Genomic DNA, 12,286 nt, shown 5'->3' with positions numbered 1-12,286 from the left:
CAGAGGTCACATCCAAGCGGCCCACCAAAGCCCATAAGGGGCTGAAATATGTAGACATCATCCTCGACAGGAGGTCGACCCAAGCCTTGGTAGACATTGGGGCCACCCACAACTTCATATCGCTTGCAGAGCCAAAGTGACTCGACTTGACCACCACCAATTAGACAGGGTGGATCAAGGCTGTCACTCGAGGGCCAAAGCAGTAGAAGGCATGGCTCATGGAGTAGAGCTCCAAGTTGGGCCATGGAAAGGACCCATCAATCTATCTGTATTACTTTTGGATGATTTTCAGGTTGTCTTGGGAATGGAGTTTCTCAGGTGGAAGCAACTTTCGGCCCTACAATACTATCAAGAAGCAGACACCCACAAAACCAGTGTCGTGCCAACAAGGAAGACCCCCTCTCAATCATCTCACATCAACACCGGAATGGGTTGGGAAGTCGTCACTATTCTAGCACCACCGCCGGCAGAAGAATCAACATCAACATCAACATCAACATCAACACGAACATCGGCAGCAACCGACAACACAAAGGACTCCTAGAAGACCCAAGGCCGTCTTCAACCACAACCACTCACCATCATCAGGGAGAGCGAGTACCACCAAATCCACTTAGGTACCCTTTCCACAACCACATTGATCGAGCCAACCCTCATAGGAGCCTTGTGAGGAACAACCCTTGGGGGACAAATCATCATGAGAACCAATCCCCAAAAAATCCAAACCATCATTTTGACCTAGCCTGGGCCAAAGACTTTCCTACCACCAAAGCGGAACATCCAAAATCCTACCTTGAAGCAGCCAGGCAAGGACTCAACGTAGGAACTAGCCATAGGTTTTCCCACCATCAAGAACACCCTAAAGCCTTCCACCCAACCTTGTGCCCGGGCCTTGGAAGAGACAAAGTTCGTGGACCAGCTGAAGAACCCTCCTTCATCAACAGTAGATCTGAGCCACAAGCAGAAGCTAGTCTTCGAGGACGAAGATTGAATTGAATGGGGGAGACTATCACAAGTGTTCTCTTCCCCGCGCCATCAAGTGCCATCCTTGGTGCCTACAACAACCATTCGAATGTCAAAGTGTGTGTGTCTTAGTTAGGGCAATGCTTGTATTTTGTATGGGGGGATTGCCAATGGCATTATTGTAATTACTTAGTATATTTTTTCATCATTTTGATGTATTTTTATGTCACTCCCCTAAAAGCTTAACGTACTCTTTGATGGGAGGTAGGTAGTCGAGTGAATCAAGAGCATGTAAAGGTTAAGCACGAGATCCCCTCAACACTGAACTGTGTGTTTGTGCTTACCATCCATTAATGCAATACAAATAGCTTTTTTGACTAATTTGTGTGCCATCTTATTGCCTTTTCTTGTGTTATTGCTTGTTGCATAGGCTTACTTGTCACATTTAAACGCCGCACGGGCCCCAATGACTAGCCTCGTGACAGCATAGTTAATCTTCAAAGTATGACACATTGAACTATGGGTCCTGATCCCCCTAATCTAGGACATATGGCAAGTCGTGGGTCTGCAGACCGATTATGGGTCCTGCGTGCACCTAGGATTCGTGTCCTGGCACGGGTCCAGAACGTAGGTAAGCCCTAGTTCAGCCCGGTCCAGCCCAATAAATTGATACCCTATTCTCTTGTCCCAGAGAAGCAATCAATTACCCGAGCTTTTGATTCCATGAGCGTCTTTGGGATGAGAAGATTTTGTCATTTTCGAGTCCTTCCCTGATTTCTCTCTCAGTTTCAGCTACCGAAACTGTTCATTGGACAGAAATTGTAAAGAGAAAAAAAAGATGAAAGTAGTTAGTTGGTAGAAGTGTGGTTGTCCATTCACACATTCACAAGTCAGCAGCTTTGTCCTCGAGGTGTGTAAGCACAAACTATGATCACAACCAAAAAAGGTGAAAAGGGGAGCTTCCGATTGCTGTTGACTCCACCCGGCCACAGAATGCTCCAAGGTCAACTAATTTTTATAATGTTGAATCTCAACCTAGGGCTACAAAGGTGCCTATATACAGACAGAGTCTGAGCTTTCTTTCTTTAGGGTTGTAAGAGCCAAGAGGGGACTATTCAGAGCCCATTGACAAATCCCAATTCCCCAGTAAAGGCTACTAAAGTGCAACGCCACAAGTCTCAAATTCTCAACCAATAGGACATTCCACATGTGAAAAGACCAGTCCATAGTCAGCTCCAAAGAAGCTGAAAAATAAAAAAAGAAAAAAATGTGCAGAATCCTGGCTTGTCTCATAGCATCAGCATGTGGCTACATACAGCATTGCACCAGCTATAACGTCGCGTAGCGCGTTTTTGTGTCCTTGTGTTTGTGTGATGCTGTGGAGTGTAGAGCCTCGCCCCAGTCCCCAACTCCCCATAAAGCTTTGAGCTATTGAGATGCCTTTGAACTAATACTTGGCTTAAATGTATAGAATTTATGCTCTGTAGCCATTATCAAATGCATGTCTGCCCCTCAAAAACGTACAAGATGCTGTGCAACCCACCGCCTATCGTTCAGTCTAAAGCTTAAAAACAAAGCAGCAGGAGCAGCAGCTTTAGTGAACTGTAGCTATGAAGTATTACCAAGTGTCTTGTGACCATCATCATCAGTGCAACCACTAAAAAGGGTTTGTTTATTGCTTTGAAAGAACTTAATTCTTTATACCTTTCATTGTTGGTTCTTTGAACATAAACAGTCGCTCCTAAATTTTCTGCGTTTAATATGTTGGGAATTGTCATAAGAAATCAAAAAGCTCTGAGGAAGCTACTAATAAACCTTATAAAGTTAAAAGGGGTAATTAACATTTTGCAAGAATATCATAGATCAGTGTGATGAGAGGGCCAATTTCCAACCAGGAGCTTCTAGAGTTGCATTCTACATTTTGAAGAATTAACTTGTTAGCAAAATTACATCAATTCTGGTAAAACTCCAAGAAGCCAAAGAAGTTGAAACTTCTCCATATGCACCTTAGTTCTGCCTTCTGAGTTCCAACAAGTTCCCTTGTGTAGTGGAGATTTCATACAAGGCAAAATTGTTCCAATTGGTGAGCATTTAGGCTCAATTTGAAAAGAGTACAAACACAAAAATGTACAGTACAAATACATATAAAATAATATAAAAATACAAGGTTTTGCACTCTACATATTTGTATTTGTAATTTTGTATCCCTTCTGCTCAGTTTGAGAAGAGTACAAATACAAATATGTACAGTGTAAAATCTTATATATGGTATTTCTAAACCTTGTATTTGTGTACAGTACAAATACATATAAAATAATACAAAAATACAAGGTTTTACACTCTACATATTTGTATTTGTAATTTTGTATCCCTTCTGCTCAGTTTGAGAAGAGTACAAATACAAATATGTACAGTGTAAAACCTTACATATAGTATTTCTAAACCTTGTATTTGCACTTTACATATTTGTAATTGCACTCTTCCCAAGACTGAGTCTTAAGAAAAGTTGTCTTCCTTTTTTTGGTATTAGTTCTGTCTTACTTGGAAAAAACAGGTTTAACAAAATTTCCCGGTTCTTAGTAAAACAGGGTTCACATTTCATTATATTTCTCCCTAAGCAGAGTTCAAACTGGCTGGAACTCTTTCAACCAAAAAAAAAAAAAAACTGGCTGGAACTCTAAAATTGATTCCAAGTTCAGTTTTCTAATACTAATGGTTTTCCCTATGAAGAATTAGAAACTTGGGAACATCATACGGGATTCCAAGTCCCCAACAAGAGAATCACCTGATTGTATTAGAACACATCAAACTTCCTCCAATGCAGCAGGAGACACCATCAACAAAAGATCAAGCAAGTTGTGTATGAAACCTTTGTATTCTTTTATATTATCAAATAAATCAGGTTCTACTCACAGATATATGAATGAAAGAAAATTTGCAGCACCTGCTTCCAAGAATTGGGCTGGGCTGCTCCTAAGCCTGATGACATGGACAAAATAACCAGGCTACTAATTCTATGACATGGCCAAATGACATTGACCTACTGATATTTGTAGAGGCACCTATAGCCAGCAAACTAATTACTTGGCAACATGGAAGAACGGCCAATTATGTTCTCAAAGACTCGCCAGGACAGTTCAGAACCCTAATCACTGGCTGCTGCTCTTTCAGACACATACCAGGCCTCCCACAGGATGAGGAAATAAGGCAGCAGAGTTGGCAATTCCGCACAAAACTACGGGTCGAAAAGCAGTTGGTAAGTGCAGGCAGTTTGTCATGAAGTCCCATGATTCTGAATTTGGTTTTGGCAAAGATTTTCTTGCTCTTATAGTCTGACAGGCAATCCAAAATTATGGAAAGTTCTTACAACTCCATTAGAACTTGCTGTCACAATCACAATACCCCATACTCCTGCTAGATCTGTGTGGCTATGGTGGTGGTGAAGATGATTATGATCATTATCTGTAACTTGTACAGTCCATAAAGGTAGTTTCTCTTCAGGCCAGGTTGCACTACCCCTTGATGGGCAGTCCATGGAGAACCAACTACCAAGAGAGAACCGTTCTGAATCTCTATGACAGGAAGTAGCCTCTAATAATTCCTGCCTTTTAGAGGAATGCTGTGGACTAAAGCTATCTGACAATTTATGATCCTGTTGCGTGGCTGACCATGGTATTGCAACAGAGACACCATCGTCCAAGAAATGCTCACAAGAGCGAACAGATTTTGCTTGCTTGGATGATTGGAGACACAAGCCATCATAATTCCAGACATAAACACGAGAGTCCTCTCCTACTGAGATGATATGCTTCCCATCTAAAGTGAATGAAGCAGACATCTGGCTTCCTGACTTACGCAGACCTGTTGATTGCAAGTTTTTCAAAAGAGTAAGGGCAAAGTTCCAAAGTGAACAAAACAGAGAATAAACATTCAAAAACTAGAAGATCTGTAATAGGCAAATGCAGCCAGTTTATAAACTACTAAACACAGGCTGAACAAATAGAAAATACCACAAAGGCAACAAAGTAAAAAAAAAAGGCAGAGGAAACTGGGATGAATATGTAGATCCACAGACAATAATATATTTAAATACAATATCCATTTATTAGTAGCTTGCTACTATGGTGATGCTTCCCCTGTTTTTTGTTTTTGTTTTTTAATTTTTTGCCTCATGTGGGTTTGCTATAATACAACAGTAACCACCAGTTTTCTTCTGGGTTTGCATAAATATTATATTTATTAGGAGTATCTTTATTAAAGCCACATAATAGCCATTCTTTGCAATTAATGCGAGGAAGATCTATATAAAACGGGGAAACTGAAAATGCACACTTTTGGTAAAATCCTACATTTGCAATTTCATAGTTCATGAATGGTAATCAAACTATCACAAGATTCTCGTGCTTTAGAGTCAATAGCTTCATAAGAAGACTAAAATCCATCCGATAGCAAAGAAACACTACTCAGAAAGATAAGGAATAATCAACAAGCATGTTTACCTTTGTATTTATGAATGACTTCAACCCCATCAAATATGCGGACTCTGGAGTCTGCTGATGTTATCATAAGTCTTTGAAAACCATCCCTGGAAAACTGTGATGACAAGAGAAAAAATAAGACAATTTCTCGAGAATAGCACTAAAACGATCAAAGATAGAAAGGTATCATAAAGGTGAAGGCTACAAAAATCTAACCTGAATGCCAGTGATCCTGTTGCTAGAAGACTTCTTTCTACCCTGTATGCAGATTTGTGCATTCAACTCAAGATGATTATCTATACCATGGCAAGAAATAGATTAGGTACTCTTCAAAGGGAACAACTAAACAATCCATGTTCTATGCTTAAACTGTTAAAATCACCCAACTCAAAACATGACAAAATCACATACCTGATGCATCATAAAAACGACATGTGCCTGTAATAGAACCAACAATGAATCCCTGCTTGGATGAAAGAATGAGTTAGTTACCATCATGAAGAAGTGTGTTTTTGAAGATTATTTAGATCTCAATTGTAACAGCTAAGTAGGGAAATCATAGATGGATCAAGTAGTTAGAAGAAAACCTGTCCATCTGGTTGGTAACATATGGCAGTTACTATATCTCGCATATCAGCCCAATCAACAACTCGTCCATCAGAAACACCCCAAATCCGTACTTTTCCATCTATAGATCCACTAATGAAGTATCCATCATTGACGGGATTGAATTGTATGCATGTCACTGATACAATGTAAAGAAAAATTAAATCAAATTTTTGAAAATAGCAGACAAACCATGAAACAGATCAAGAAATGAAGAAGAAAGCATTAAGAAACAAATATAGAAGCATAGTACTTTACCATAGTTACTGTGGTGGAAAATATTAAGACATTCATTACAGCCAACTTTCCATAGACGAACAGTTTTGTCCTTGGAAGATGAAAGAAGGAACTGCGCCAGAAAATGTAATATCACTTTAAAAGTGAATAAATCACAGGCTACATACAAAACAAATTTGGAGAAAAGCAAAAGAGAGACAAGTTTAAATCAAATAGTGAAATATTTAAATAATAAATACTAGCCACTGCTTTCAAGCCGGTTGACAAACTTACATTAGATTTGGACCATGACAAATCCAAGATATCGCTGGTATGGCCATGAAACTCTTGCAGTGGCAATTCTTCAATCTTGAAGACTTTCTTGGGTATGACAACAAAAGCAGGGTTCGAATTCTTTCTTCCTCGCAATAACTTGCCTTCATTTTCTTTGCTGACAAATTTGGAAGTACCTTCTGCAGCTAAACATTTGCAGGAAGCTTCTCCTGATGTAACATGCCAAATGCGAACAACCCCATCTTCACCACCACTTGCTAGATACTGGCCATCTGGACTGAATTTCATCGTCCAGATGAACCCTTTGTGAGCTTGAATTTCTTGTCCCAAGTAAACCCCACTGAACTCCATGATCCTCTTCCCGTTCTGCCGCACTGTCATTCTATTTGCCTTGGGTGACTTGGGATCTGTCAGGGAGACACCAGAGTTACTCATTTCCCTTCCCTTCCTCTTAGTTATAAAGCTTTTCCACCAACTCTTTATTTTCCTCTTACATTTGTGCAGACCATGTTTGCTGTTTTCTTTATCAACCATAACCTCCTCCCGTATAAGATCATCAACAACAGGCAAAAGGCCAGTAGATGTCTCCAACTCTTGAGCTGAGGTTGATCTTGATCCATCTTGCTCAACTTCACGAACTACAAACTCTGCTTCTACATCTGTTACATCACTTATATTACAAACATTTTCTTCCTGTACCCCATTACCAAACGAAGCCCAAGAACTTGGAACAGCCCCACTGCATTCTGTGATCCTTTCCAAATTCAGATGCTCCGGTGAGCTGCCACACGGAATATCCCCGTCAATTTCCTGAGAGCAACCAACTTGCGAAGAAGCAAATTCACTGAACCCCATTCCGCATAGAAACTTCACCCGACGTTCCCGAATGCTCACTGGCTCGTTCATCCAAACTGCGTACTCTGATTTGGTGAAGACCGACTCTGCATACGAACTTACAGAAATTTTAGAGGGCACAGAATCAAGGCTTGTAATACAATCCACAGAGTCGTAGAAAACCTCTTTCTCTTCTTGTTCTTCCTCTTCCTCTTCTTGTTCTTCTTCTTCTACCTCCTCATCATGACTCAGCATGTTTTTCAATCCAGATGAAACCAAAATTCCACATCAAAATCCGCTTCCCAAACCCCACAACACCTTCTCCATCTGCCGAAGAATGGCAACCGTTTAAATACTCACAACAAACAGTCCAGAACCCTAATTCAGGGAGCGAGTCTCCCGCTCGAAGCCACCGTTCCAAGTGATCCACAGACTGTAACAATTACTAGCAGTTTCAGAAAAAGACTGGTTGGGTACAAGGTACCAGCCCCAGAAGACCCGAAAAAGAACGCAAATTTCATATTCCTAAAAGGCTCCAATGGATAACCCCACATTCATCCCCAGTTGTAATCGAAAAGCGAAAACCCGGAAATGCACCTAATAATCAAATAGAGAAACAAAGACCAAAGCTTGAATATGCAAATATAATACCTCGATTTCCATGTAAAGCAATGCAACCATTCAACATCATCACCGACGTTACCGTGACTCCTGCAATTATTCTCCAGGTCAAATTCACGATTTCAATGGAACAGAAAAATAAACCCAAATTCCCTGTACCAAATCCCAACCGAGGAGGGATTTCGTTTGAACTGAGATAAAAAAAAAAGGTCGGGAGGAGAAACAGGAAATGAAGAAGGGAAAGACGAACGACCACGAAATAAACCTGCTCGAACACACACCTCTTATAAACAGAAACCGTAACGAAGGCCTCGAGATCTCTGAAATTGAAGATTGCAGCGCACGAGCGACAAACACGAGCGGCGCGACCCAGGAAACAAGACACTATTCTCTGCAACTCTTCTTCCTCTGCAAAATCCCACCCACCTCTCTCTGAAGCGCTCGCTTTCCTTCGATCCATAAAAAGCAAAAAAGATGGAACTCTATAAGTTTTTTTTTTTGTAAAAACGATTTAAAACACCAAATTCAAGCAAACCCAAATGAAGAGATCTTAAGTGTCAACTAATAACTACAAAATGTCAAACCAAACTACCTAACTTTTTTGTTGTATAAGAAAGAAAGATTAATCTTTTAATAAAAAAATTATGATTAGCAGTACTGTATAAATAATTTTATATATTTTGGTGATTCGCTTTTTAAGACGCAAAGCAATAATAACTAATAAGCTCCCGCCCCAACTTTGCCTACAGCATTAATGGAGCTCTCCGAAATTCAGACGATAAAACCTAACAGACAGGCTGTGAAGCAAAGAGAGGGAGGTGGGTTGGGTTGGGGTGCGTAGGTTTAGCCCTGGTGGAGTCTAGTAAGGCTACCTAGTGAAAGCGATCGCTCGTTACAGGGCTTAGATCCGGTTGCATTAGGCCGTGGGAGACCGACAGATGTCAGTTGCCACACTCTGACGAAGGCCGGAAGGGCAATTCTCCCTCTTTCTCTGTCTTCCCTCGTCCCTCTGGCCTGTGGTACCCATCTTCCGTTCCTAGCTGAATCCTAGGGTTTCACATTTTCTGCTGAATTTCGCCATTAAAGGCCGTGATTGAAGTCTGGTTGTGGTCCGCAGGTCTCCGGTTATTCGGGATTCCGTTGTGGTCAATCAAACAGCAAGGAAGGGGAAAAGAAAAAGATTCCCATCTTAATGCCGTTAAGCATTGGGTTCTCCTTCAAGGACAATATCTAAAAGCTCCACTCACGACAACAATGGAATCGTAATTCCTAGCCTTTTTTTTCCACCATTAAAGAAATCATTCCAACTCGTGACGCTTCCACTTGATCACAGTTCACAGACACTCTTAAAACCAATTCAAGCTCTCGCCTTTTTTCCAGTCACAAGGAGCAAGATAAAAACAAATTCAGGAATTTCAGTCTGGGTTTTTCAGAACTGGGTCGTTGAGCATTCCAAAAAACCAACCAGAAAAAGGGAAAATAAGGCAGAATCTTGGATCATCGAATTGCACATTACCACGAAGAGAAACAAAGCGAGGCATTCAAAAACTCTTGCCAGAGAGAGAGAGAGATTTCGATGAAAAAAACTTGACCTTCCCCCACGAATGGATTTCCCGGCTACTAGAGTCGTACTTGTCATCTTCGATTCATTTCTAAATTTAGAGCTTATGTCTCTGGTTTCTCGAAAACGAACACAGAGCGAGATATAAAGGGAGAGAGAGAAAGAGGATTTTTGAGGTTCTTCTTCGAATAACGTGTGTATCGGAGATTGGGGGCGAGAGAGAGAGAGCCAGAGAGGGTGTCGTGTCTCTGCTTGACGTTGCAGAAGCAAGCAGTAGTAGTAGTAGTGAGTAGCATCCCTGCGCTGCTCTATAATGAGCAGCAGCTCAGTCGTACGGGTTGGTGGGTCGTGGGGCGGATTCCAGCTCCGGGTGGTTGCGTGTGTACGGATCGGCATGAGGCGTGAGCTGTTGGTGAGTGAAAGAACAACCGATGTGAGACGATAAGATTGATCATAGTCAAGTACAGTTACGGCCGACCGTAGTGTATTTTTTATTTTTATTTTTATCATGCCTACGATAGCGCTCTGAAACGCACGAGCTGGACACCGTGAGATCGGAATCCACTTCTCTTCCTTGACGGCCAAAATACAGCTGAGTACGCCCTTTGTAAGTCCACTCCCAAAAGAAACCTCATCACGGGTTTCCTTTCTAACGACGTACACTACTACTCGCATAGGCTAGCGTGCACCTTGTATTCGTTTTAACCGTCCGATTAGTTTTATGGGAAACGATGGCAAACCGACGGTTTAGGTGTCATAGTCCATAGAAGGACACTGGAATAAGGTACACATAACACACTCGAACACACACTAATGAGGGGCAATATATCCATAATGCACTGTTGATAAAGTAGACTAGAAACCGATTATTCAATCCAAAGTTTCTGAAATTAGAAGACAGTCAGTGGACAATTTAGGAAATATAAAATTACTAATTAGAGAAAATTAGAAGAAATAAATTATTTAAGTAATATTTAGTGATGAGTTAATAAGATGGAGAGGAAGGCTAGGGCCACTAACTTGGTCAACCCATAGGTTCTAGAGTTGCCCCATTCACCATTATTGGGGAATATTTTGGTGGGGCCTGATATACTAAAAAACAATGATAATTCATCGGGCTCCACAGCATGTTCTAGATTTGTGGTGCCTATAATGGTTACAATGACCAACTGGCTGGTAGAGGCAGCAGCCTTAACATATCTCCTGATGGAAATCAGAAATGCCAACCAAACTTGATTGGGCTGTCACTTGGCCCAACCCAATGACAAATTAAGGAAAAGTATTCCTGTTATATTGCTCTCCTCCCATGTGTATTGACAAAACTAACCCTCCATGGATCCCTTGGAAAAAGAGAATGACAGAAGAAATCTGATGGGTATTGGGGTCTTTTTGTATGGGATTGGTGAGTCATGAGTGTATTTTAGTAATTACACAGCCGTTGTATATATGTACAAGGCTAAAGCAATGGGTTTGAGTAGGAGGAGTAAAGACCTGTTTGTATACAGAGGGAGAAAGTGAACAAAGTGAGAGAGGTCTGAGCTCTCCACCATGTGAGCGGTGACTGGTGAGCTGCATATCTCCAGCTCGACATTGCTTTGGGCACAAAAACCCAAACCCAAAAAGCAATCATCAATTGCACAAGCAAAAAGTTGGACATGATTGGACATTATAAAGTCCGACCATTCAATCTGCGGATTGCATTTGGAGCTTCCTTGGAATCATTTTCATTTCATTTCATGTTGATTTTGGTTCGAGCCATCTGTTGGATAGATTTCATTTAATGGTTGGGTTTGAGGTTTGGACTATCCTCAGGCTCACAGGTACAAATGTGGGGTCGAGAGAAAAAGCACCCCATAGATGCTGAGAGCACCCACTATGACACAGTTTGGTTAAAATAAAGACTAAAGTTAGTAGAAGGTTCTAACTTCTAAGAGACAAATTAACCTAACCAAACAACCAAAGAATTAAAAACAGAGTTCTCCTTTTGAGGTCAGTGCATTTTTCATTTTTATTTTTGAGTGCCCAATTGGAGTCTCGAGGAAACAAAGAAGGAAATCAAAGCAACCATTGACCCACACATGAGGGCGTTACTGGCTACGTAAGCATCTTTGGGAAAACCCCTTAAAAAGTTTTGTTAGAATTAGAGTCAGAACTCAGAATTAGTATAATAATCAAGATCATTATAATAACCTTTGTATGAATTATCACACGAGGATGGATTTTGGTGCAGTAGCCCAGCCGTCTCCCCTTGTTTCTTGGAGATGGGAATTCTCGTGTGGTGGGAGTCGAGCCCCGTTTGCTCCGGCCTTGCTCAGCCCACAGCTAACTACATTATTATACTATATAAATAATATTGTAGCCAAACAAGCATATATACACCTGTACTATATACCATTTTGTATAAGACAGATGCTGCATTTAGTAGTAAGATAATATGAATTCTACGTGAAGGAGTTGGTAGATAAAGTATGTGGGAGAGAGCTGTAAAATGAGACACGTCGAGCAATTCCACTTGCTTAGCAAGTTGGAGTTGCGCGTCTCTGGGTTTTTAATCAAAACCCCCAACTCGCCTAGCTCGCCCATTTGTTCCACGTCCGTTTGGAGCCCATGTGGCGAGGATGGCAAAGCAAAAAGATGGAAGAGTGGCGGAATTATGAAGTGATAAACATCGAAGACTCATTTTATCAAACAGATGGAGGGACACTTAGAAAGT

General features: G+C 41.0%; 1 protein-coding gene across 3 annotated transcripts; it reads right to left on the bottom strand.

Moving 5' to 3' along the window:
• Nucleotides 1–3,819: 3,819 nt before the first annotated feature.
• LOC104590337 (WD repeat-containing protein YMR102C-like) lies at nucleotides 3,820–9,991 on the bottom strand. Of its 3 annotated transcripts, XM_088888531.1 has the most exons (11): nucleotides 8,760–8,875; nucleotides 8,294–8,461; nucleotides 8,043–8,102; nucleotides 7,575–7,824; nucleotides 6,558–7,498; nucleotides 6,306–6,396; nucleotides 6,029–6,186; nucleotides 5,853–5,904; nucleotides 5,658–5,737; nucleotides 5,463–5,556; nucleotides 3,820–4,824 (listed from the first exon to the last, which is right to left on the bottom strand). In XM_088888531.1, exons 5-11 carry the CDS (start codon nucleotides 7,461–7,463, stop codon nucleotides 4,289–4,291), a joined length of 1,917 nt encoding a protein of 638 aa, XP_088744657.1. In that variant the 5' UTR covers nucleotides 7,464–7,498; nucleotides 7,575–7,824; nucleotides 8,043–8,102; nucleotides 8,294–8,461; nucleotides 8,760–8,875; the 3' UTR covers nucleotides 3,820–4,288. The 3 variants fall into 3 exon arrangements, with proteins under 3 accessions (XP_088744657.1, XP_010247260.1, XP_019052052.1); XM_010248958.3 differs by lacking the exon at nucleotides 8,760–8,875 and adding an exon at nucleotides 9,529–9,991 and having other exon boundaries at nucleotides 6,558–7,824; XM_019196507.2 differs by having other exon boundaries at nucleotides 6,558–7,824.
• Between the last annotated feature and the right edge of the window lie 2,295 nt (nucleotides 9,992–12,286).

This window comes from Nelumbo nucifera, chromosome 5 (genome assembly GCF_055504915.1).
Source record: "Nelumbo nucifera cultivar China Antique chromosome 5, China Antique-T2T, whole genome shotgun sequence".
In the NCBI taxonomy this organism is placed as follows: domain Eukaryota; kingdom Viridiplantae; phylum Streptophyta; class Magnoliopsida; order Proteales; family Nelumbonaceae; genus Nelumbo; species Nelumbo nucifera.
The sequence above is the reverse complement of the archived record's forward strand: the minus strand, read 5'-3'. Positions and strand labels throughout refer to the sequence as shown.

Coding starts and splice junctions, on each gene's coding strand:
- LOC104590337 (XM_010248958.3), bottom strand. CDS start 7,646: ATGCTGAGTCATGATGAGGAGGTAGAAGAAGAAGAACAAGAAGAGGAA. Junction 6,187..6,305: donor TTTCCACCACAGTAACTATG/GTAAAGTACTAT, acceptor ACATTGTATCAG/TGACATGCATACAATTCAAT. Junction 4,825..5,462: donor AGTCATTCATAAATACAAAG/GTAAACATGCTT, acceptor TGCAATCAACAG/GTCTGCGTAAGTCAGGAAGC.